We start from the raw sequence: 27,761 nt of genomic DNA on the forward strand, positions 1-27,761 counted from the left end.
CAGAAAGAAAGTTCCACATGGTAAGCTACGGTTGTGGAACTTTTTTCAATAAAATACTGAATAAATTACCGTTCGAAGTACACATACCTGGCTACAATTATTGCGGACCAGGTACTCGACTTCGAGAACGGTTAGCACGTGGTGATCCTGGTATAAATCCTCTAGACGAAGCCTGTCGTGAACACGATATCGCATATTCAATATATAAGGATCTGCCACCACGTCACCAGGCTGATAAAGTTCTTGCACAGCGTGCACGAAAACGTATTACTGCTAGTGACTCATCTTTACGTGAACGAGCAGCTGCAGCAGCAGTCTGGGCATCCATGAATGTAAAACGAAAACTTGGCTTAGGCCTACAAGTGCATGGAAGAAGCATGAAGAAAAGAAAAATTCGTGTACCGAAGAAACGAGGAGGTTTATTGAGGAAAAAGCAATTTACTCAAAAAAAAAAAACGGGGGGGTTTATTACCTCTGCTCCCACTGTTGAGTGCAGTGGGCGCATTAGCTGGGGGCGCAGCAAGTATAACAAAAGCTGTAAACGATGCGAAAGCATCCAAGAGACAATTGGAAGAGATACAGCGTCACAATCGTGTAATAGAAGGCAGGCGTGGACATGGTTTATACCTAACCCCTTACGGACGAAGGGGGGAGGGTTTGAAAAGGAGGAAAAAAACCTCGCAAAAAAAAATAAGCAACCTCCCGAAATCTGGAGCTACTAGTAATATTCAATTATTACATGCATGTCAGAATATACCACATTTTCGAGGAGTTTTTATGCGCACATCTCTACCACAAACCGTACTATGCAATGAGTGTGCTATCGTGAATCTTGATGAAGATAAAGGTTCTGGTACACATTGGGTTGCCTACGTTAAACGTAATAATTACGTAAAGTATTTCGACTCCTTCGGAAATTTGAAACCTCCAATTGAACTTTTAGATTATTTTGGTCCTTGTGCTATAATCTACTACAACCACGATCAATATCAATCGTATGATACAAGCATATGCGGTCAGTTGTGTGTCAAGTTTCTACGTGAACAATGTCTTTAACGGTTACGCTGTCTGACCGCGAGTCCATATTAGAGGCAGATTTTTTCCCACCGATCAATCTTCGGGAGGAGCAATATGAACTTAGTCTCGTAGACTTTCAGAGCTTCAATTTAATCGCTAATGTTGATGAGTCGAACAATAAGTTTTACTACAATACTGAAGATCTGACTATACCTACAGGTTGTTATGAATTGAGTGCTATAAATGATCTTTTGCGTACATTGATGCATGAGGCGGATAATGAAGATGTCATTATTCTACGTGCTAATAATAATACGTTGAAAAGTGAAATAAAGTGTAAATATCTGATCGATTTTACAAAACCTAATAATATAGGCTCTTTATTGGGTTTTTCGTCAGATCGAATTATTCAGCCGAACACTCTAGCCGAATCAGACCAGCCCGTAAACATTATAAGGGTCAATATTTTACGAATTGAATGTAATATTACTGCTGGTGCATATACAAACGGCAAACCTCAACATGTTATACATGAATTTTTTCCAAGCGTGCCACCAGGCTATAAAATCTCGGAAACACCGAAAAACGTCATTTACTTGCCAGTCATTGTGAAAGTAATTGACCGTCTTACTTTGCGCATTCTCGATCAGGAAAACCGTCTAGTAAATTTCGGTGGGGAAGAAATTACAATTCGATTACACATTAGAAAATGTTAATTTACAAGAATACTTATAAATCACCGATACCAGATGAGCCTATCATCAGTCCAACAGTTGCTGCAGGAGCAGATACATTGGGTGGGGATTACGTTAGAAGACCGCTAACAAGAAAAAATATAACCTTTCTTCAGTCACTGGGTTTCAAGGTCAGAAATAAAAATGGACCTGTTGGACGTAACCGCACAACCTGTGTACGACAATCGCATTACTAAAATGGAAATACATGCTTACAATCCGTATGCAAATGCATCATTGGGAAATAGTGACGAAATTCGAATTCCAATACAACAGCAAGATTTAATTCTTCTACCATGTGAGAGTTACCTATACATAGAGGGAAAATTAATCGAGGGCACTCGTGCTCAGGGTGCAACAGTTCAAGATACAGTGGGACTTGACTGCAATTCCATGGCATTCTTGTTCGATGAAATTCGCTATGAATTGAATGGTATTGAGATTGACCGCAGTAAGAATGTGGGTATTACTAGTTCCATGAAGAATCTCATTTCTCTGACTGGGGAGGAGAGTACGAGTCTACAACATTCAGGATGGTTTCTATCAGATTATAAGCCTACGAAATATTTTAATTTTTGCGTACCACTGAAAAAGCTGTTGAGTTTTTGTGAAGACTATAGAAGAGTCATTATAAATGCACGTCATGAGCTCGTTCTCATTCGAGCGCGTAATGATACAAATTCGATATATTCTTCAACGAAAATCACCGACTCCAAAATTGATGTTCAAAAAGTGCAATGGAGAATTCCTCATATATCATTGAATGAATACACAAAACTTCAATTTCTACGTATTATCGACCAAAACAAAAGCCTCACCATGGCTTTTCGATCCTGGGAACTCTACGAATACCCGCTTCTACCAGAAACACAGAGGCATACGTGGGCTGTAAAAGCTGCAACACAATTGGAGAAGCCTCGATACGTTATTCTAGCATTTAGAACAAATAAGAAGAATAAGCAGCATATGAAGGTGCTTGACTTCGATGATAGTTTTGTTCGTGATATTAAAGTCTATCTTAATTCTGAATTTTATCCGTATGATCGACTTGATACTGATACTGAAAAATCACGATTTTCTGTACTATATGATATGTATGTTAAATTTATCCAATCCTATTATGCTGGAGAAAAACCGTCGAAACCAATGCTTGATTACAACAATTTCTTAGAATATGGCCCTCTCTTTGTCATTGATTGTTCGCATCAAAACGAATCTATTAAATCTGGCACAGTTGACGTTAAAATAGAGATCGATTGTTCTAAAAATATTGCAAGTAATACTACTGCATATTGTTTAATTATACATGATAAAATTGTTGAATATAACCCGCTTACAAGTATTGTTAGAAATGTAAGTTAATCGTTAATAGTTAGAAATGTAAGTTAATCGCTAATAGTTAGGAATGTATGTTAATCGCTAATAGACTATAGTTAAGCTTATCATCATAATGAAGAAAAAAAAATAATAAATAAGATATAGTAATCATTTATTTGTGTTTAAATTGTTCCTTACAAATGTTTTCTAAATTAATCTTTTGAAATTTGACTAACAATTGCAAATGTCATATTATTTTAATTTCCACCATGATACGTGAATGTTAATATTTGATTTGAAGCTGCATCTTGAAAATTATTGAATTGTTCTGGTTTTTCCAGTAATGCCATCATCCTCGCAGGCAAGAAGAACCATTCCTTCGTAAGCAGCTTTGCTATTATTCTCTCTCCATATTTGGTTTTAATTTTCGATAATTCAGTTATTCGGTATGACCCCCCAATCTCCAAAGTATTCAGTTTTATAAAAGTTTTTGGTTCTACAGTTGCGAGTTCATTAATCTTAGTTAAATCCATTTCTATAATAATAAAATAATATTAAGAATAGAGAATAACGTAAAAAAGAAAAAATAATTCTTACCTTCTAAAGATTGTCTACGACAATTACGTGACAATAAAAAAATATTCTATCTGCAACGTGAAACTGGTACTTTGCACTGCTTGAAGCTTCAATACTGCTATTACACCACAATAAAATATTATGACTGCAGCGTTACAGACTTGAACTTTCGACTGCTTCACGCTTCTAATCGAGACTGAATGAAATTTCCTAATTGCTAGCGTGGGTGACTTTGAATAATATCCTAGGAGGGAATAAGATATACACACTTGGAAATTGAGAGTAGGGGAAGTGTAGCAGGCAAACGAAACTTGGGTGGCTTTGAATAATATCGTAGGAAGGGATAAGATATACACGCTTATTGGAAATTGAGAGTGGAGGGACTGTTGCAGGCGAACGACATTTTTGATGGGTTACTCACTCATGATTGTAGATTTCAAAGAGAATTCATTATTTTAAACCTGTTGATACATGTATTCTTTAGATCAAGTAGTTGTTAATTAAAATAAATAAATCCATTTAATTATATACACATTCCTTATATAAAGTGACATCAGTCTAGAATATAAACTTTTCATTGTTTAAAAGCAAGTCGTGAGATACACGTTCTTCAGATCAAATAACCGTCATCTAAAACAAATATATTTAATTCAAACGTGTCATAACACGTACTAGATGGTGCAGATAGTCATGTTCCTCAGATAAAGTAATGACAGTTTAAAATATAAACTTTTCATTATTTAGAAACGAGTCGTGAAATATACGTTCATTATTACTTGGGTTGGGAATACTAGCATCTTAAGGACATATCCTGAGTGCAGCTTAAAATTTACGAGCGCATCAATGGCTTTTCGACAATCTTACGTCACACTGTGACTCTGTTTAGCACGTGGGATCATTTGTCTGCTCTGCTTGTGAGAAAAGTCTTGAGAAAAAAATAGCTAGAGGCTGAATGATTTGTCTGGTCTGCTTGAGGGAGGAAAAGTCACGAAAAAATAGCTAGAGGCTGGTTAAGAGGGTAAAATATGGTCAGAAAGTATCGAGCGCATCAATGGCTTCTTGACAATCTTACTTCACACTGTGACTCAATTTAGCACGTGGGCTCATTTGTCTGGTCTGTTTGTGAGAAAATTCGAAAAAAATAGCTAGAGGCTGGTTGAGAGGGTAAAATATGGGCAGAAGGTATCGGGTCAGTTTTAGAGAGACCTGGAAAAGCTCATAGGAGGAACATTGGGTGGTCCCTAGAATTTCACTCCCCTTTGTTTCGCAAAAGGAAAAATAATGTCTGTTAACTATGTGACATGTAGAGCATGCTTACAGGAAGATGTAATGAATAATCTATTCACTTATAATATGCTTACAGTAATTTTTATTCAATATTCAAAAGATTTAACATATAATACTTTTATTCAATATATATATATATATATATATAACTAAAAAGAGTTTTAACATATAATATTTTAAAATATCAAGCTATTCTTCTGCCCTTGCTACCTCCATCGTTGTCTCCTCCTCATCCTCCTCCTCCTCCTGCTCCTCCTCCTCTTCCTGCGGAATTATCCCTGCCTCTATCTCAATCATTCTGATACCTCTCATCAACAGTTGTATACATCGTGTTACTGTAAAAAATCATCAGATTTAAAAAAATGTATGATGTAATCTCATTCATAATAACTTACTATTTTTATACTCCATTCCATGCGTCTCGATTGTTTCTTCATTTATCGCTCGTGATAAATTTTGCATAATTTCATCTATTATTCTTGTAATTATATGAATTACTGGAGAATTCTGTCTATACGCTAAATTAATAATCACTTGATACTGCATATTTTTTCACTTTATATTTATCGACAGCTTGTATAAGAAAAAAGGAATCTGTATCCAAGGTTCAAGAAAGGTATAATGTGAAATTAAAAGAAGGACCCAAGGAGGAAAATAGTAGGAGGGAATAGAATGGGTATGTGGAGGGAAAAAGACCCTTCAATGGTGTAGAGGTAGGTTGAGAGGGAAGAAAAATGGTTAAATGTGAAATCAAGTTAAATGGCGGGTCCATAGTAGGAAAATAGTGGGAGGGTCTAGGATAAGTATGTGGAGGGAGAAAAGACCCTCCGAGGGCAGGACTAAGAAAACAAAAATGGCAGTCCGTAAGATGCTTAGGACCCCTAGCGGTGTAGCTGCCCCAGTAATTTTCGTGATCGCCACCTAGTGGAGAAAAAAGAAACTTTTTCCTCCACCAACTAAAATACAAAAAAAAGTTCTCTGGGTAACTGTCAGGATAACTAACCATCCGGGCCCTAGGGTGATGGGAGAGGGGTAACCCTTAGGGAACTAGTGGACCCGTAGGATAACTAACCATCCGGACCCTAGTGACATGGGAGAGGGGGTAAGCCTTGGAGAACTAGTGGACCCGTAGGATAATTAACCATCCGGGCCCTAGACTGATGGGAGAGGGGTGAGAGACTCTAAGAGAGAAAGAGAGGGTGAGAGGGATCTCTCTCTCTCTCACTCCCCGTAGCCAAAGCATTTCCTCCGCACACCCGCACCCTCCTCATCACCCAATAAACCCTAGCTCTTAAGAAGACACTTCCCCCCGCACACCCGCACTCCCCTCACCACCGTGTCACAGGAACCCCCTAGCTACCACTACTGACTCGTCCTCCGAATTTGAGGTTGATGAGTCCCGCAAATCTATCTGATCGCTTTCCGACGCGTAATCTTCGTAATCCGTGTTACTCATTGACGAGTCCCTCAACGGTTTGGGGTCGATGATTCGTACCGTCCTACCCGATGCACGAAGACTGTTAGTCGGGCCCGCGCGAACTTCCTCCGCGAGCCCTACTGCCCGTTTCCCGGATTTCTCGCATTCCTGTGTACATTATTCAATAGGCTCTGACCTATTGTCGATGCGGACGTTGTTGGTGGCCACTGCGCTTGAGTATAAGACAGCGCGGGTGTGGTCACCGTTTGCGGGGGCATTGGCGCTTGCATCCCGGCGGCTTGTTGAGTCCACCAAGGTGCAGGCGTAATCGCGCGCCCGCGGCTTGAGTCGGCTCACGCGAAGGACACTCTCTCGCATAGTGTCCTCTTCCTCCACAACGATGGCATATCGCTGTGTCGCGGAAATGACCCCCACGATCGTGATATCGTGACTGACCCGCTACATGTCCTCCCGGCGCTCGTGAGGAGGAGTTTGGTCTTCGCTGACCTTGTTTTGGAGCTGCAGCTATAGCACCTAGCTCGTCCGACGAACTGCTACGGTGTCCGCTATGGCTTGAGCTCTCTTTCCTACTCCCTTTGTCAGAATGTCTTCGGGACGATCTCTTAGACGATGTCTTGTGAGATTCCCGCGAACTATCGGACCCTGAGCTAGAGTCGCTGGTCGATCCAGACGAGCGTCGTATGGATTTTCCGCGTTTTCCTCTCCTTGAAAGCGATTTCTTCTTTTTCGGCTTTTCATCGTCCGATCTCTTCGCGTTCTTGCCGGCTGCGTCGCTTTTCTGCTGTTTTTTCGACTTTTTCTCGCTTTTATCGGAAACCGCAGAGATAGCTTCACGATCTTTACGCGACGATTTATCTTCTTCGCGCGTTTTCGAAGCTCCAGGCGGTGGTTTGAACGCCTCATCTATCTCCGCGTTCTTCTCAATTTCCCGACCTATTTCGCGCAAACCCGTGAATGAATCGAAATCCCTACGAAACATTCTACGGCGGTAATTGGGAAGTAGGTTTCGATAAACCAGGTCCAATTGAACCGAGACGGAAGGGGTCGGCCTAATTTCTTTTAGAATCGACCGAATACGCACCAAATACGCCTTAATCGACTCACCCTCCCTTTGTGTCTGTTGTCGCGCTTTCTTCCATTACGCGTCGTTATCTTCCTCATCCCCGAATTGGCTGAGAAAGGCCTCGCGGAAGTCACGCCATGTTGAGCAGGAGCTGCCTTCGACCTTAAACCAGGCTTTGGCTTCCCCGCTCAACACGACTGGGAGGGTTTCCTAATCTCGCTAAACGTTGGGTCGAAAACATTGCGGCAATATTCTAAGTTCTCTATAAAGTCTTCGGCGTCGTCAACATCGTGATTCTTAAATCGAATACCACACTTCCGGAAGGCATCTATTACCCGTGTTCCTCTCCGGCTGGAGTATCGTGAGCTAGACTCACTCGATCTTACCGAACTCGATGATCTATTTCGTGATCGGTATTCTGAGGGTTGTCGACGACGGCTAGTCGCACCCCGGCTTGTTCCTGGCGAATCTCTATTAATTTCGCGGGGTTGAGGCATCTCTGGTGCCCTTTGTGCTCTTGCCGACTGATACGCAATTACTAACTGCACAATGCTAGCTAGTAATTCGGGCGGGACCGCTCATAATGCGGGATTCCCCGCTCCTACCTGCGCATTTCTTTCCCTCGAATACTCCGGGTTCGCTGGGGTTTGGTCGTGTGGTTCCGAAGACCGCTCATCAAGATCACGCCCCCGGAAGCCCGACCTGTCTGAATCTGAATCAAATGTAACCCCTCGTTTCGGTTTCGGCGTTAGTTTGCGATTTTTATCAATGCATGTCAAATTCGAATAGCTACTCTCCTCTGACATGTTTATTTGTCGCGACGTTTCCCCTCCACGCGGGATCTCAAATAACCCGCGAAGCGCATCTTCCTATTGCCGACTTAATTTCGGGTTCGTTTGCGGTGTCGCTAATTCGTCATTGCTGGTGTTTATTGCCGAAGGTGTTGGAAGCGGCTGAGGTGGAACGGCGGGGTTGAATGGTTCTAATTCATCCTCTCACGGATTCCACTGAGCTGCTTCCGGTCCGAAACTCTCGCGTAACCTATGACGCACAAATCGATCGCGTAGTTGATCTTCTGAGCAATCGCGTGTATTTAGCGCCGCGTCCGCTAATGCGATTATTAGTTTACTGCGCAGTATATTTTTCGCGTACCGTCGTAATTCGTTACGTTCCGTTAGTATTTAACGATCGCGCATCGACATTCCACTCGATTTGTCGGGATCCGACATAATTTACTATTTCCGATACTAATCGCCCAAAACAAAAAAAAATTATTTCTAATTCCGCAAAAAACCACACAACAAAATCTGTCCTCGGTAGGGGTGCGAGAAAAGAAAAAAAAATTCTCCGCCACTCAACCTACTAAGAAAAATTGTTCTCAATCTCCAAAAAAATTTTTTCTAAAAAAACTATTCTCAAATCCAAAAAAAATAGCACTCTACCACGCGTACGAACCTCACTCGTGGGCCCCACGTTGGGCGCCAAATTGTGACGCTACTGTCTTTCCCAAGGGATAATGTGGAAGGGGAGGGAGGAGTGATTACTCACCGATCTTTTTCGCGTCCCAATAGGCGACTCCCTACTAGACCCGGGCGCCTTTGATGTAAATTTTTTATAATACCCGAACATTTATTTATACAGAGGGGGTTCTAACTCTCGTACGCGAATATAGGGGAAGGGGTGCTAATACAATAATTCCTCACCTTTGGTTATCTCTCTTTATTATAAATTCCGTGCTCAATACAATACCCGGTTCTCTTTACACGGTATCGGTGTGTTACGCGAGGTCCTAAATGTGGACGCGGCCTAAGTCGTGCGAACGCGGCTGAAGCCCCGATGACGTAATAGCTAGCCTCGCGCTCGAGCCACTAGTTGGCGTTCGCGGCGGTCCCCACCGAGTCGCGCGGTACTCGCGCGCCACCGGCGGATTCCTAGGCTAACCACTACGCGACGCTACGCGGATAAGTCCCTACCTCCGCGCGTTCGCGTCACTCGACGGTTATTCGCACTCACTCCGTTCTCGCGTACTCGAGCACCAAAACAACCCGGTTGGTTTAGGTTTAGAGTGTAACGAAGTTCCCCGTTACGTATGCAAGATACCGAATAAAAGTATAAAAGTTACCGGACAGTGGATATTATTAATCCCTATGTTACCGACTCGTGAGATAGGCTTACGAGTGGATTATAGCTAACGTCAAGGATAGACCCCGTTGACAGGCAGAGGCCCGGATGAAAAGACCGGCGCTCCAGTAAACGATGTCCAGGTTGTCTTGAGAAGTAAGGCAAGGCCATGCCAAACAACCCAGACAACCTGAGATAAGGAGAAGCGGCCTCGGGGATTACTAAAAGAATGACAGTGTCTATAAGTCCCCACGAGGAGGGGAGATAGAACATCGAGTCTGGCTTGAACGCTGGTTGCGCGCGTCAAGCAGGCTGCGCGAATGTCGTGCGCAGACTGCCATAGCAGGCAGTCGGAACGCGACCACTGGACTGTGCTGATGTGTCCGTGCGTGCTTGTGAGCGCGTGACGCGGCACTTAGACAGCCATGGGTCGGTTCGCGTACGTGAGGCGTGTGCTATAGGCCAGCCTGTATGTACGTCACGACTGCATACCGGCCAATGCATAGTGGGATGTGCAGGGGCGTAGTTAGCCCGTTGGAATGTGTCTCGGTGCCCTCCGTAATCCCATAGGCTTGCGCTATGGCTGGACGGGCCGCGAACATTGCCTCCGTGGTGGTCCGCTCCTGGCAAGCTCTATGCTTGGCAAATGATACCGCATGTTCCCGCACTCCTCACCACCACCTGGGTGTGGGTGGTGAGGGGGATAAATGTATGCCCCTCAGCAGATAGGTCTGCGAGGGTCGGGCTTCCGTAAGGAACCCTCCCCTCTCTCCACGACCTAGCATACTGAGCGACCCTGGCTACCGCTACCGTCCACATGCATGGCCGCAGGGCCGTATGAGAAGCATAAAGAATGGAGTCGGAAGACTCAATTGATAACATAGGGTTTTTGTCCACCCGACTGACCAACTGGTGCCCTGATACCGATGGAAAAGGACGGGCGAAGGTAATGAGAAAACCCGTAGTGTTAGTGGCCCCTCACACTGACGGGAATAACGTTACAAATGGCGCCCAACGTGGTTTCTGGTTATAGATTAATTATTCGGCGAACGAATAATCTACAAGTCCGAGAGGTTACCGGAAGTGTTGGAGTTTTCAGGGAATAGGTGGCCCACTATTTTCTGGAGGCTCGGAAACCCTGAAAAAGCATGAAAAGATCATCTAGTTATAAAAGGGATCAAACTCTGTTAAGAATTGATAGCCTGATCGAATTGACGTGTTTACGTAGAATTCGAGCAACCCATGCTAAGCTAACGAAAAATTGGATGAGAACCACGGGCGTAAATATAATTTAATATTATAGTCGCCCGTGTTAAAACCTAATGCTACCGAAAAGGCTTCTTGACTGGGCAAGTGACAGCTGAGCGCTTGTTTGTAAACAAGTCGACCGGCTGAGCTGAGCCCAGTGATGATAGAAAGCGGATATTCGTTCCCCCCACTATGCAACCATAGGCTCACTACGACTCCGAAAGCCTTCTGGAAATTCTGGCATGCGTGAGACATCCCCACTCGTGTCTCTTCTCGCTGATCACATATACCATCACAGCGATGCATACGTGTCTCGGCTTCCGTCGCTTGACTTCGGCTAGTTTCGTTGAACGTAAGTACGAAAGAGAGCGGTATACTTTTCTCGGACCTCTCTTTCTCGCGCTCGATCTTCGTTCGTTTAGCCAACGAGCAAAGCCGTGCTAGCCGAAGCAAATTAAGAAATGTCTTTTCTGGCAGCGATGATAAAAAAGCTGGCCACGTTGAATGAATATTAAAATAATATTTATAAGCAGCCATTAACTTATTAGATATTATAATAAATAAGGAAATACGATGATTTTACGTAAAATTGATCAATTTTGTTGAGACTCATATGTTACGTATTATTGTTAAAAATATTTCATTTTCTTAATTTATTATTTAATGTAGTAGATTAATGGTAATAAAAAAAAAAATCATTATGAAAACAAAATTTAAAAAAATTGCACGAGTCTTCGGGAATTGAACCCGAGCCCGCGATAACAGCAGGCAGTCACCTTCCCATCTACGCTATGGCACTTTTTTGGCAGCTTAGAAGCAAAGTCGCAAGTCGCTTGTTAAAGCGATGGAACCTTTCTCTATTAAGTGTAATTTCCAGAAGAAATGATTAATTATAATCTTATATTTATTTACTTCGTATGTCTTTTCATAATAAAACAAAATATTTTGTTTACATATTTCTAAACATTAATGACTTTAACAGCTGTAGCTTCAAAAACTGACTGTAACATTGCGGAGAACATTTTTGAAAGCTGCAGAATTAAAAATAAGTAACCCAAGAATCGTATTTGGTATTTAATATGTCATTCCTATTGCAATCTATTTAATTTAAAATACCTCATAAATAGAAAAACGATTAATCTTTCTTAATAAGTAAAAGCACGTGGCTGACAGAGATTAAGTCCATATTTATAATAGATAATATATGAAAATAAACAAATAAATAAATCAATTGTGATCGATTTTCTGCATTTTCAAATAATAGAGTCGCATAATTAAAAGAGGTAGTGCAAAAGTGGATGAGCTAGTCTAAAGGATCGATATCGCAATTTTGGCAAATCATCGAATAGTTCCTCCCTATCTTTCCCCGTTAATTTTCACAATTTCTGAGAAATAAGCATATCTACGTGTAGCCCTAAATGTCTACTTTCTACGATGTCTAAACAACTTTTTTCGATAAAAGCAATTTTTCCGGCTCAAAAAGGCACTTCACGCGCCGTGTACCCGTACCTTAATGTTCGTACGGAAGGAGAAAATCAAAATTAGCAAACGATGCTTATTTCTCAGAAATTGTAAAAATTAAAGGAGAAAGATCGGGAGGAACTATTCGATGACTTGCCAAAATTGCGATATCGATCCTTTAGACTAGCTCATCCACTTTTGCACTAACTCTTTTAATTATGCGATACTATTATTTGAAAATGTAAAAAATCGATCACAATTTATTTATTTATTTTCATATATTGTCTATTATAAATATCGACTTAATCTCTGTCAGCCACGTGCTTTTACTTGTTAAGAACGATTAATCGTTTTTCTATTTATGAGGTATTTTAAATTAAATAGATTGCAATAGGAATGACATATTAAATACCAAATACGATTCTTGGGTTACTTATTTTTAATTCTGCAGCTTTCAAAAATGTTCTCCGCAATGTTAGAGTCACTTTTTGAAGCTACAGCAATTAAAGTCATTAATGTTTAGAAATATGTAAAAAAATATTTTGTTTTATTATGAAAAGACATACGAAGTAAATAAATATAAGATTATAATTAATACTTTCTTGTGGAAATTAAACTTAATAGAGAAAGGTTCCATCGCTTTAATAAGCGACTTGCGATTTTGCTTCTAAGCTGCCAAAAAAGTGCCATAGCGTAGATGGGAAGGTGACTGCCTGCTGTTATCGCGGGCTCGGGTTCGATTCCCGAAGACTCGTGCAATTTTTTTAAATTTTGTTTTCATAATGATTTTTTTTTTATTACCATTAATCTACTACATTAAATAATAAATTAAGAAAATGAAATATTTTTAACAATAATACGTAACATATGAGTCTCATCAAAATTGATCAATGTTACATAAAATCATCGCATTTCCTTATTTATTATAATATCTAATAAGTTAATGGCTGCTTATAAATATTATTTTAATATTCATTCAACGTGGCCAGCTTTTTTATCATCGCTGCCAGAAAAGACATTTCTTAATTTGCTTCGGCTAGCACGGCTTTGCTCGTTGGCTAAACGAACGAAGATCGAGCGCGAGAAAGAGAGGTCCGAGAAAAGTATACCGCTCTCTTTCGTACTTACGTTCAACGAAACTAGCCGAAGTCAAGCGACGGAAGCCGAGACACGTATGCATCGCTGTGATGGTATATGTGATCAGCGAGAAGGGGCACGAGTGGGGATGTCTCACGCATGCCAGAATTTCCAGAAGGCTTTCGGAGTCGTAGTGAGCCTATGGTTGCATATTGGGGGGAACGAATACCCGCTTTCTATCATCACTGACTTGCTGTAAATGTTACACGAAATGTTACACGGTAGCGCTCGGAGGCACATGTACTTGCCGTAGAGACAATGCCCTGTCTCTTGATATTTCTATATACCAACATTAGTACTATCAACGCCTGTCAACTAAACTAATAATTTTAAGTGTTTGAAAAGTAAATATTATTTATATTTTTTAATAAAATGCCAAAATTGTCATTCCAAATTCCATATTGTGATTTTACGACTTTTGTTTTTATTCCGCAATTTAATTGTTAGAGTTTGGTTTCAATTATTCTAATAGACTCATAGGGCAAGTTTCAACCAAGGTTTCCAACACTCCCACTTCAAACGCTGATATTATGCGTTCCACTATCTAAGTGCAAATCTTGATAAAATAAATTGAAACGGCTGCTATAGAAATGTTCAACGTAAAAACAATTGGAGAGCTTTTGAAATCTCAAATGAAACGCATGCCGCCATTGTTGGAAAGAAGGAATAAAGAATAGGACTGTTTATTTGCAAATACTCAATAAATATTATAAATATGGCTAATAATTTACCAATATACTCCATATTAAAATCTTTACACAAAAGTGAATCAGAAACCAACTCAAGGTCGGAATCTGATGAGGAATGGAATTTTTGTACAATGAGAAAAAAGCGGGTTTTACGAATACGAATACAAATTTACAGTGATATATTTGCTACTTATACCGACAATGTATTCAAATGCCATTTCAGGTTAGTTAATTATGTTGAATATGTATGCACATTTTATCTTAAAGCTTACCTGTATTAAATAAGAATTAAATATATGACATACAAAAATCTAAATTCTTTCATTTTTATTTCTTTAAATAAATACATTTTTTGTTTGCTAAATTTTTTTAATATTTTGTCTCCACCTTTTAGTAACTTCATAATACTTGCTTCTTTATAACATTATTTCAGATTGACACGAGCAAAGTTTGAAAACATTTTGAGATTAGTTGAATCGTTCTTGATAGGAGAAGGGCATGGGTATAAAACAATTCCATCACGTATACAATTTATGTGATCGCCGTATAGAAATTTGGAACATCAGACAGCTATAGGTAAAATTTTATCTTATTGTTATTTTTTTAGAAAATTGCATAATAAATCTTTATTTAATTAGATCTATTTCTGATCGGTTCAATGTGGGTAAAGCTATTGCATTAAGGGCTGTTCGAAGGACTACTCAAGGACTGTTTAAAATGGCACCAAATTTTATTCATTGGCCATCTCATAATGAAGCACAAATAATAATGAGAAGTTTTGAAAGAAGTTCTGCACTTCCAGAAATAATTAGAGCCATTGATGGCACACATATTGAAATTGAAGCACCACATGAAAATGCAGCAGATTATGTTAACAGAAAAGGATACCACTCCATTCAACTTCAGGTGAGCTCTTATTATATACTGAATGTATTAGAATTTACTTTGTAATTAATGTTTTAATACAGGCAGTGTGTGATCATAAAGGAATTTTTCTCCATTGCTACGTTGGTCATCCAGGATCTGTTCACGATAACAGAATATTTAGACATTCCGATGTCTATGACTATTTACAGGATGAAGAGAAATTTCCTAGGGTAGCCATTTGGTAGGAAATGCAGTATACAAATTACATGCACATCTTTTAGTTCCATTCAAAGACAGTGGACACTTGACAGCATTAGAGAAACAATATAATTTCCACCACTCAAGTGCAAGGGTAATCGTGGAAAGAAGTTTTAATTTATGAAAAGGACGAATGCGAAGCTTAAAGCACTGTTTACCCATGAGGTTAGTAGATTTAATGCCAGAATACATAATAGCTTGTTGTGTTGTACACAACATTTGTATATTGCATGAAGATGAATTATCCGAAATAATGAATCCTGATATAAATCAAGGAAGAGTTATAGTGCAAAATGTAATTAGTGAAAGTCAAACTTGTGATATAATTGCAAAAAATAAAAGAAATAGAATAGCTAACACATTTATAGTCAACGAAAGTTGACAATAATAGAATGCGTTTCATAAAAGAACAAACTTGTTATTATATGTAAATGTATTGTATAAAGAATATACACATAATAAACAAACATATTAATAGCTAAATGTAATAGCAATCTCTTATTTTAATTTATCATTATATAAATAACAAAAACATGCAGTCTATCCTTCAGTAAACTTTGAAAATTAAAACTTATATCACATTTCTTTAAAGACTTAAAATATTGGTAATATTAAAAAAAAAACAAGTATTAATATTATTTGTCAAGAAATTTTGTTAGCACTTCTAACAGTTTTGCATCTATAGCAATTTTCTCCTCATGACGTTTTTGTTTATTTTCTTCATGCCTCTCTTTTTGTTCTAATCGTTTTTGAAATAATTGTGGTGTGGATAAGTTTTTAGATTTTGGGGGAGGAGCTGAAAAAATATTTATTATAATATTAATAAATTTTATGCTTATCAACATTCACAAGTTTAGTTCTAAATTTATGTAGCAATCTAAAATCTCAACTTACTAGGAGCTTCAGGTTCATCATCATTAAAAGGATCCAAAGAGTTACTAATATAATTATTATTGTCAACAACTTCCTTAAGTGGTAATCTTAATGATGAACTTCTATTTCTTTTTAATAAACCTGTACTAGAAGCAATTGCTATTGGATTAGACCAAGCTTTTCTAGAAAAGATTTCATCCATAACCTACAAAGTAAAATACATTATTTATAAACATATATCCATATATATTGAAACCAATATTTCAAATGGTTCCAAGATAAACGATAACGTAATAAAGTAATTAATACCTTCAAATATTTCCAGCTCCTCCGATTATTTCCTGATTTTGCATTATGGTCTTTAATAATTTTATATGTCCTTTTTAACGAGGATAATTTCGACTTACATTGTAATACAGTTATATTATATCCTTTAGATTGTAATTTTTGGCTACCAATTCCCAACACTTTTTGTGCGTTATTTTACCACCACAAAAAACAAGCTTCGCTTGTATAGAAAGAACGGCAAGTACATATGTCGTATCTAGTATAATTAATATAGTAATATAAAATATTTTAATTAAAAAAAATAGTGAAATCCTAATGTTAGGCAAGTATAAATTTTTACCATGGCGAAAATTGAAATTTAGAAAAAAGTAAATAGTAACACAAAAATTACTTGCCGGTGGTCCTTTGTATGCAATGGTATTAAATAGCCACATTTTTAACTTATGAGATTCAACGCTTAAATTGCAAGATAGCGACTTACACATGAATATTACGGGCTCGACAAGTAATTTTTATGTTACTATTTTCCTTTTTCCAAATTTTAACTTTCATCATGGTAACAATAATTTATACTTGCCTAACATTTGGATTCCACTATTTTTTTTAATTAAAATATTTTATATTACTATATTAATTATGCTATATACGACTTATGTACTTGCCGTCCTTTCTTTACAAGCTAAGCTTGTTTTTTGTGGGATCTTATAACGTTTTGTAAGAATATAGGAGTTCAAACTGATAAATTATTTTAACCAATTCAATCTAACAAAACATTTTCCAATATTCTCATCGTTCCATAATGTAAAGTTTCAATTCAAAATATTAATATATTATTCTATTAAATAAAATACAAAATATTACAATCATGAATTCCTATCATAGTTACACTTTTAAAAGCTTTTAACATAGTATTCACAATAACTGTTTGAATTATATTTCCAACATTTTATACCCAAAATCACCTTAAAGCCTTTCGCTTTGAAGAATATGCTTCTAAATTTACCTCTAAATATGGTGCTAGGGAAGATTGCCAAATGATAAATTGACCAAATGATATTTTCGCCAAAAAACGCTAAATTCACACTAGTCAAAAGTCGGTATTACAGATTATCGACCGAAGCGACTGATTTCCTAAATTTGAGGAGCTGGCAACATTGGGCTGTCATTGTCGAACGTCAAACGTCAACAAATAGCGTTAGAGGTTATGCACAGTGGATTCAATTGTGGATTTATCAGATAAGTATATTGATTGAATAAATTAAAATGAATGAGTTACTTTGTGGATATTTTTGACTTTCTACAGATGAGACAGAGGGAATCTGCAAGTGCTTTAAATGACAGAGGGTGATATGAGGCTATATTGGAAGTGTTTGCTCAGCAATGTCAAATTAAATATTTAGTAGCCGAAGCAGAAAAAGTATACTTATGTTTGATTAAATAGCCTTTGGATAAACTAGACTATGGAGAACACGGTGGTTAAATAATGCTCGGATAACATACTACGATACAGGATGACATACTGTTGGCTAAGATAATCTTCTGCTGTAGCAGCCATCATGGATCTAAAAATCAATAAAGAAGGCACCTTAATAAGAGGTACAGTAAATAGTAGAGATGCTATTACTTGTTCGATTTCTGCAGTGAGTATATATTTAATACTTTTCAAGCATTGAAAAAATTCATAATGGAATAAAATAAATTAGTTTTGTGTGGTTACTTACGCTAACTAATATTTATAGGAAGTTCTAGCAAATATATATCCTTTGTAGGGATATGATATAATTTATTTTTTGAAGGTTCGTTGAAAGAAAGACATCTAGGAATGCATTCAAAATAATCTCTGGTGACTGCGAAAGTTACCTGCTAAATGTGATAGTAGTCTGGTTAACAAAAAGGAACAGGATCATCCGATGAAGTAAAGGAAATAGAATTCATCAAAATGTTTTAAATCTCTTTGGTAAGAAGAATGAGCATTTCATTTCAATGACAGAATTTGCTATAATATTCATTACTTTTTGTAGATGCAGTGATGATAAAATTGTTTGATTGCTTTGCCTTTATTGTGAAAAACCTAATTTAGGTATGGCTACTAGAATGCAGAGAGGTTGGTTGTAAACCTTTTTAGAAGAGATTTCAATATTATCAATAATGGAAGTGCTTACATTGTGTGCAAGCTTGTTGAATCACAAGTACTAATCTATCTAATTGCATTATACTTCATCTTTCTAACTAGATTTTATTTATTGATTTCTTTAATCCTTCTTATTATTCATTAGGTTTCACAATTTTCTTGAAGGAAGAGAATACAATAAGAGGATTTCTATGTTTCAACGAACGTGATTGAGGATTAGTATTCTTACAATATATAAATGAACCGACACATTCCACAAGTCTCTACGTTATTTGCTGATAATAACAAACTTAGCGAAGATACTATAGAGGATTAAAAATTATTAGTGCTATTATTATGAATATTTCCTGAAGTGACTATTACTGATGGAGGATATACAGCTAGGATCTGCATTTTGAATGTTAAAGCTTTAAGAATATTTACGAGATTTAAAGAACGATAATGAAATTTTCTTTAGAGATTTTTTAATTTTAGCATCATTATAGAAACATGCAAATAGACTGAAAACAAGTATTTTTACGTAACAGTACCATCTCACCAAGATAGTATTGAATCGAAATTTTCTGCAGGAAAATATTATTATCCACTTCTTCAGTTATTTCTGCTCTTAATTTATATAGGCGTTGAATATAATTTGTTAGCTTCTTTAATCATTGGACACGAAAGCTAGAAACTTTATCGTTTTGTTCGACTCCATCGTGATTTAAAAAGAGCAATTGAGGAACCAAATCCTAAACGTTATACGGCAAATGTAGGTGGATTAATATCTAATTGCAATTAATGCAGTTACTTCAATATCTAAATCTCTATGGGTCTTTTTATCTTTGCGTTTAAACCTCTTAAATATTCCTGAACTTTTGATATTTAAAATCGACGCTTCCTGCGCATGTAATATTGTACGATAAAATTTCAAATTAAAAACTTTTATTAATAGCAAAACATTATTTGTCCATTTAGCCTAGTCTCCTTGGAATAATTTGCTAACATCATGCGAGTAATTGAGACATACATTTAATGATTTTACAAAACCACTTAATTTTTATGCTTTATCAATTTTTAATGATGATTTTGTCATATGAACCTGCGTTTAAGCTTTTATAAGATTATTTTGTAATATGATAGAACTAATTTAGTACACAATCAGTGCAGCTACATAATTATGAAATTATATAATTATGAATATGATAGATCATTTTAAAGTGTATAATGAGGGAAAAAATAAATTATATAGTATTGTTATTACTGGATTTAATTATTTCGTTAGCAGTTCCATTGAGTAATTAATTAATATTTTTATTTTCTTTCCAAAAGTCCGTCGTGTGTTAGTTACTAAGGTAACATTGGTTGCGTTTCAAATTCTATGCGTTAAGATACGCTATATCATGATTGGTCAGATGAATCAATTTGACCATTCATGACACGTATTTTGCCTAGCGTTACCATTGCATAGCGCTAAATTTTTGAAACGCAGCCATTAGTTCATAGTAATAGATTACAGAACTCTTCAAAATGACAAATATAAGAAAAGGAATATTAGACATAAGAATTTCATTCGTTGTAGATAATTTCTGTTACAAATTTAACCAATGATATACTTTATGTTTATACAGGGTTTTTCTCTAATAGCGGAACATGGGATTGTGTTATTTAACTATAGCACTGAAGCACTTACTATACATTATTATAATTAATAAAAGCGTAGATAATTACGTCTTAGTTTAATTGCTTCTGTTTTTTGTTATAAATATCATTTTACTTAATTAATCTTGGTCACTATGTTTAATACTCAAATTAAACTGAAAACAATAAATTGACTATAGTAAAAAGTACTATAGTTAAATAACACGAGATCTATGTTCCTCTGTTAGAGAGACACCCTATATAGTATTCAATTCGTCGTTTGTTATGATTCAGATTCCTTAATTCTTCTATTTGAAAGGTAGATCAGTACTTTGAAAAAATTTCTAATCTTCTTTGTTATTCCTGCGGTAAAAAAATCAATATTAATATTGAAATAAAATCGATGCATATAATTAACCGGTTACATCAAAAGTGAAATATCCTTTCTATGAAAACGGAATTGTTAAGACAAAAGATTATTTAAAAGGAAGACGTGTGCTGATTAATTTTGTGCAATTAATATATAAAATGAATCAAAATATGAATGTGGCATACAGAAGGTGTCGTGAACGCACATTTAATAAGCGTGACAGCTATAAAATACGGAAAGACAGTAGCGTATATTATGAAGGATTTGTCTACCACATAATCAGCAAACACACAAATTCTAAGGATGAATGTGTAACGTAAGTTGGTTCAATTACGATTAAGGGGGGAAACGCAAACAGATTTGATATTTGGAAAACGTATATTTTTTATACAGATATTAATATTAATTGTATAATTACTTATATAATAAATTCTGAAGTATTTTAATTTAACGAAACTTATTAACTAATTAATATTTTATAATAACCAATCTCATCTTGCGTTTGAAATTGGCAAAACGTTAAAAATTGCTCGTATATATAAACGGTTCATTACAATAGTGATTTACCGAATTCATCTACGCGTGTGATGTACATACATTATGTTTGCCTGTACATAACGCGCAATTATAGGTTCACCCTAAAATATTAATCAGTCATATAATATTATTATTCCCTTTTAATCTTAGATATCTCAGATGTAAAGATCGCATGTGCAATGGCCGTGCCAAGAAGGTCAATGACAATGAGATTGTTGTTACTAAAGAACACAACATGCATCACGCTGATGAAAATTATTTAAAAATAGGAAAGCTGAGAGAAAACGCATTCAAACATTCTCAGAAAAGTCTGATAAATCCGCGAGAAGTTTACAGTGAAATGTGTGAAAAGTATGTACTACTTATTTTTCATTACAGCTATATGCTCTCTTTCCTTCTCTTGAATGTTTTATTCTCACAAAAGCTGTCATTATTTAACTATAATTTTCATTTTATTAATATAAGAAGACCCTTATTACTTTGTCTTTACTATTTTTGTCTTATTTATTCTATCGAACTCTCTCTCTCTCTCCCTCTTGATTATTTTGAAGGCTATATTTTAATGATCATAAGGTCATCTATGTTGTTTTAAGTTAAAATTTACATGTTTTATTACATATTCTTAAAAGTTATGTCGAGCGATTTATTGAAAATAATTATTAAAAATATATTTCACCAAAATTTCGTTAACAAGATCTGTAGTCCTAACAGTAAATAGGTGTATTTACGTTGAAAACAATTTCTATTTCAAGTTTCATGAATTGCACTTTACAAAATCTGCTTAATCGCGAAACTGGGAATTCTTATCATTTAGAAAGAAACTTTTTAAATAATTATCACGTAGTGTCATTAAACTTACTGATTTTACATGTTAATATTTAAAATATTTAGTAAAATTGTACACATTATAGTGTAAAATCAATAAATTTAACAATTTTGCTTTATAATATTTGACAAAATATCTTTAAAGCTTATAATAATTTTTATTTCGTGATTGAGGGTATTTTCTCTGTATTTTGATGAAATAATGATTTGTAATGGGCTTTGGTTGAATTCCTACATTAATAGGATATTTTTGAATCCTCTGAAAAGTAAAATATATACGTAATAAAGAATGTATAGGCTTCTATTGCAATATAAATCACTGATTATATTGAATACTTTACCCGCTAGGTGTTCCAAATTTCCTCATATTCTTAGTGGATTAACTTTGGCTTTACAGTAACTCAAAAATGTTTAAATTATAAAATCCCTCTGTATTGTTTCTTTTTTAAAAAGCTTCTATTAAACCCACAATCAGAAAATTTAAGAAAAGATTATTAAAATAATATCCTTTTTACTAAAGCTACAACCAAAGCCATGGGCATTTTTCTGTTTTAAAAAATTTTACACAAGCTGTGAAATATAAGTGATTGCTCACACACAAGTAAGCCATTAGCGGAATAAAATATGACCTATAAGCAAAAGCACACTTGGATTTTTTAAATTAATAACCATCTTGTCTTTTAATGCTTTATGTTAACTGTACTCTATCAAAAGCACGATGATTTTATGTTTTAGATTTCCTGATGACATACAATATGTGTCATTCGATGAAATCAAAAATATTGTGCGAAAATGGTGTCAACTCAGTAGACCTCCCCTACCCACCAACTTATGTGAAATTGATGTAATGTTGAATTCAAACGAAATTTGGCAAAATTTACTCAATTTTACAAGCAACAACATTATTTATAAATTAAATGTTGTCAAATATATGGATGAGTTGGATAATGGGAGTGTTTCGGTTGTTTTCGGCATAAAGAAATTTTGTGACAACATTTTGAAGGATGCCACTTGCTTTTTTGTCGACGCTACTTATAAGACAAGACCAAATATAGAGGGTGCATACCAGTTGCTTACAGTAATGACAAAGCGCTATGAAAAAGTAAGTTTCATTCAGTTTTATAAAAACTAAAAGAAATATTTTGAATATAAACGTATAATTTTTTCATCTTTTAAAAATATTTATGTTAATTAATATTACACTTAGTATAATAACAATTTTATGTGTATCAAAGCTTACATTTTCTCCAAATATTGCTGATATTCAAAACATATAACAACAATGCAAATTTTGATAAAAAGTAGTCAATTTTGTTCTTATCGAAGCATGCACATATTCGATCGTATTTATCATTAAAAGCTCATTAATATATTTATTAGCACGACTGGAAAAGGAAGATGGAAAGGGGTATGGAGGGAGAGAGGAAGAGAAAGATCAATGCTGACTATATACATGCATCGGTACGAATTTAACAATTTTCTATATTTTTTTAGTCAGTAGAAGTGTTGCTTCAGACGGTAGAGCTCTAGAATTATTATTTCCCCAACAAATCTGTGCTTTACAGTTCATAAAATGGGAGAGTTACTGTTTTCTCCTCAGGATAATTTCCTATTCTAATATTCCACGATCCATTTCCAATCTACGACTTCTCTCCCTTAGCCCCCAAAACGTTTTATGTATACCACACATCATCCATCGTGCCTATAAATCCTGTTCTCTACAATACTTTTCTAACATTTCGCAATTTTCAACAAATATCGTCCACCGGGCAATTTTGATTCGGCGACTTTTCAGGTAAATTCAGTCTACACTTTATCTGCTAAATTGATATAATAACTGAAGGGCCAACAAATCAATTTTGTGTTCAGTGGTAAAAGTGTAAATACATTTATCAAGTAAACAGAAGCAATAACATTATAATAATAATTTTATCACATTGTAATGACATTTCAGTTAATAAGTAATTGGTTTTGAAAAAGACGAAAATCTTAATAATGTGATTAAAATTAATATTATTTTGCAGATCATACCATTTGCCTGGGCAATAATGTCACGAAAAACAAAAAGATTATATTGCAAAACATTTTAATTAATGAAACAGCATATCGCTCCGTTAATGTCCCCGGTCACCTTTATGAGTGTCTACGAAACCGCCTTATCTGCATCAATTAAGGAAATATTTCCTCAATGCGAGACAAAAGGATGTTATTTTCATTTAATTTATGTAAGTGATATAATTACAAATATTAATAGCTACATAATTCTATATTTGTGATATTTTATTTTCAATGTTGAATTGGTTTACAGAACGTTAGAAAGAAGCTGACAAAATTGGGTATTAAGAGGCAAATAGAAGAAGCAGTACCAGAAGAAGGAAATAAGCTTAAAAAAATGATTCGCAAATTTATAAATCTTTGCTTCTTACCACCCAATCTAATCGAAATTGCCTTCATAGATTTGTGCGAAGCGGTTGAGGAAGATGAAGATGCATTAGATATTTTAGCTCCCTTCATTATAAATTTTAGGAGACAATGGATTAACCAAGCCACCCCTGAAGTAATATCTGTCTTCAAATCTATAGACAGAACGAACAATGCGCAAGAAAGATACCACCTCTTTTTGTATGAGATGATAGGTATCAAGCCGCCTGTGCACAAGTTTTTTTGTAAGTATATATGTGTATAGCGTCGCTCATTAGGTCCTTATATTTAACACAAAATTAAAGAAAATATTATAATATTGATTGAACTGCTATAATAAAATCTTCCAAATCCTTCTATATTGTCACTTTAAGAAAAGAAGTTTTAAGTGACATTTATGATATTTCAAAATAATTGAACATTTACAAATTAAAATACATTTCCCTAAATAATTTAGAAAAAGTTAATAATTTTATAAAATCATGAAAACAGATTGATAAAATAGGAATTTCACCATTAAATAGTTTCTGAGAAAACGAATATAGGCTCTAAAAATTAAATATATGAGAAACTACAGATATGAGTTTTCTTTGCAATAAGCCAATATAAGCTGCTATTACAGAATCCATCTATATATACGTGTGCGTTTATTTCTCTTTTTTCAGATACAATTATCCAAGTAATTAAAAATTACCAAGTAACTTTCAACCAGCTACAGAGAGGAAGTTACTCTCAAGGAAAGACGGATGCACTAAGCAATTGGCTTTCAAGAGCGTGGACTGATTTAAATAAATACATCATTCTTCAAAATGACACTATTTTGAGAAAAAAAATTGGTGAATTTTTAGAACAGTCAATAAATTTTACATCACATATTTTTAACGACATCGGCTATGAAGAAAGAAACACACCGAATTTAGGTATCTATTCATTTTAATGAAAATATTTTAAAATTATGCTGCTTTTATTAGATCTATGAACAATTGGTACCTCATACAAGATAAAATGTAAATGATCAAAAATTTTGTAGGATTTTATATAATCTAAATGTTTACGCTTATACAAAAAATTAACCTTATGGTTCGTATCAGGTACAAATCTGTATGCATGGTTGGCCATTCTAAATTGTAGTTTCAAAGTAATAATGAATAACCTTTCCCTTACGGTTTACTCTTTATCTGGCGTGTCCGCGTAATCGGCATTATTCTGATAATTGGGTTGGGAGAATATATTTAATCGCTTATCAATTTTTAGTTTTGTTTCGAAATATTTAATGAAAGACTACATAAAATGATTACTCATGCATATACATAATATTTTGAAAAAATATTAGGAGTTGTAATACGAATTAATATATAAAACAAAAGACAGAATTAATTTAAAAGTATGAATCACCCATTTCAATGCTTCTTCAATTTTCTAAAAAGCTATTATATATATAAATAATACCATCTAAAATGTAAATATCTAAAACTAATAAAAATATAGATTATGCCATAAGATTTATTGTAAGAGGATTAGATTTATTTTTTTTTTATAAATTTTGTATTTTAATTATCTTTTTCCTTTTTATTTAGGTAATCACGGTGTATCAGACACTTTAGAAGAAGAAGAAGATGATATATTTTATTAAGGCGGAATCTCAGTTGAAAGTAGCATTTTTTAATTGTCCCCTATGTACATGATTATGTAAAAATGTATGTCTCAATTACTCGCATGATGTTAGCAAATTATTCCAAGGAGACTAGGCTAAATGGACAAATAATGTTTTGCTATTAATAAAAGTTTTTAATTTGAAATTTTATCGTACAATATTACATGCGCAGGAAGCGTCGATTTTAAATATCAAAAGTTCAGGAATATTTAAGAGGTTTAAACGCAAAGATAAAAAGACCCATAGAGATTTAGATATTGAAGTAACTGCATTAATTGCAATTAGATATTAATCCACCTACATTTGCCATATAACGTTTAGGATTTGGTTCCTCAATTGCTCTTTTTAAATCACGATGGAGTCGAACAAAACGATAAAGTTTCTAGCTTTCGTGTCCAATGATTAAAGAAGCTAACAAATTATATTCAACGCCTATATAAATTAAGAGCAGAAATAACTGAAGAAATGGATAATAATATTTTCCTGCAGAAAATTTCGATTCAATACTATCTTGGTGAGATGGTACTGTTACGTAAAAATACTTGTTTTCAGTCTATTTGCATGTTTCTATAATGATGCGAAAATTAAAAAATCTCTAAAGAAAATTTCATTATCGTTCTTTAAATCTCGTAAATATTCTTAAAGCTTTAACATTCAAAATGCAGATCCTAGCTGTATATCCTCCATCAGTAATAGTCACTTCAGGAAATATTCATAATAATAGCACTAATAATTTTTAATCCTCTATAGTATCTTCGCTAAGTTTGTTATTATCAGCAAATAACGTAGAGACTTGTGGAATGTGTCGGTTCATTTATATATTGTAAGAATACTAATCTCCAATCACGTTCGTTGAAACATAGAAATCCTCTTATTGTATTCTCTTCCTTCAAGAAAATTGTGAAACCTAATGAATAATAAGAAGGATTAAAGAAATCAATAAATAAAATCTAGTTAGAAAGATGAAGTATAATGCAATTAGATAGATTAGTACTTGTGATTCAACAAGCTTGCACACGATGTAAGCACTTCCATTATTGATAATATTGAAATCTCTTCTAAAAAGGTTTACAACCAACCTCTCTGGATTCTAGTAGCCATACCTAAATTAGGTTTTTCACAATAAAGGCAAAGCAATCAAACAATTTTATCATCACTGCATCTACAAAAAGTAATGAATATTATAGCAAATTCTGTCATTGAAATGAAATGCTCATTCTTCTTACCAAAGAGATTTAAAACATTTTGATGAATTCTATTTCCTTTACTTCATCGGATGATCCTGTTCCTTTTTGTTAACCAGACTACTATCACATTTAGCAGGTAACTTTCGCAGTCACCAGAGATTATTTTGAATGCATTCCTAGATGTTTTTCTTTCAACGAACCTTCAAAAAATAAATTATATCATATCCCTACAAAGGATATATATTTGCTAGAACTTCCTATAAATATTAGTTAGCGTAAGTAACCACACAAAACTAATTTATTTTATTCCATTATGAATTTTTTCAATGCTTGAAAAGTATTAAATATATACTCACTGCAGAAATCGAACAAGTAATAGCATCTCTACTATTTACTGTACCTCTTATTAAGGTGCCTTCTTTATTGATTTTTAGATCCATGATGGCTGCTACAGCAGAAGATTATCTTAGCCAACAGTATGTCATCCTGTATCGTAGTATGTTATCCGAGCATTATTTAACCACCGTGTTCTCCATAGTCTAGTTTATCCAAAGGCTATTTAATCAAACATAAGTATACTTCTTCTGCTTCGGCTACTAAATATTTAATTTGACATTGCTGAGCAAACACTTCCAATATAGC

At 35.1% G+C, this 27,761-nt stretch overlaps 1 protein-coding gene and 1 pseudogene across 1 annotated transcript; one reads left to right on the forward strand and one right to left on the reverse strand.

Annotated features, from left to right (window-relative positions):
- Positions 1-6,270: 6,270 nt before the first annotated feature.
- Positions 6,271-7,348, reverse strand: LOC136774897 (uncharacterized). The gene is made up of 3 exons (XM_066729372.1): positions 6,812-7,348; positions 6,562-6,759; positions 6,271-6,516 (listed from the first exon to the last, which is right to left on the reverse strand). Exons 1-3 carry the CDS (start codon positions 7,346-7,348, stop codon positions 6,271-6,273), a joined length of 981 nt encoding a protein of 326 aa, XP_066585469.1.
- A 6,766-nt stretch (positions 7,349-14,114) lies between these two features.
- On the forward strand, positions 14,115-15,595 carry LOC136774898 (putative nuclease HARBI1; annotated as a pseudogene).
- Positions 15,596-27,761: the final 12,166 nt, after the last annotated feature.

The sequence above is a fragment of the Prorops nasuta genome, unplaced genomic scaffold (assembly GCF_024137725.1).
Source record: "Prorops nasuta isolate Cenicafe-Biocafe unplaced genomic scaffold, Cenicafe_Pnas_1.2 PNAS00007, whole genome shotgun sequence".
Lineage (NCBI taxonomy): Eukaryota > Metazoa > Arthropoda > Insecta > Hymenoptera > Bethylidae > Prorops > Prorops nasuta.

Excerpts from the sequence above, each read along its gene's own strand:
- LOC136774897 (XM_066729372.1), bottom strand. The coding sequence starts at position 7,348 with ATGTTTCGTAGGGATTTCGATTCATTCACGGGTTTGCGCGAAATAGGT. Across the intron at positions 6,760-6,811 it reads CACGAGCGCCGGGAGGACAT|CGATATGCCATCGTTGTGGA; the intron begins GTAGCGGGTCAG and ends TCCGCGACACAG. Across the intron at positions 6,517-6,561 it reads GCGCAGTGGCCACCAACAAC|GAATGCGAGAAATCCGGGAA; the intron begins GTCCGCATCGAC and ends TAATGTACACAG.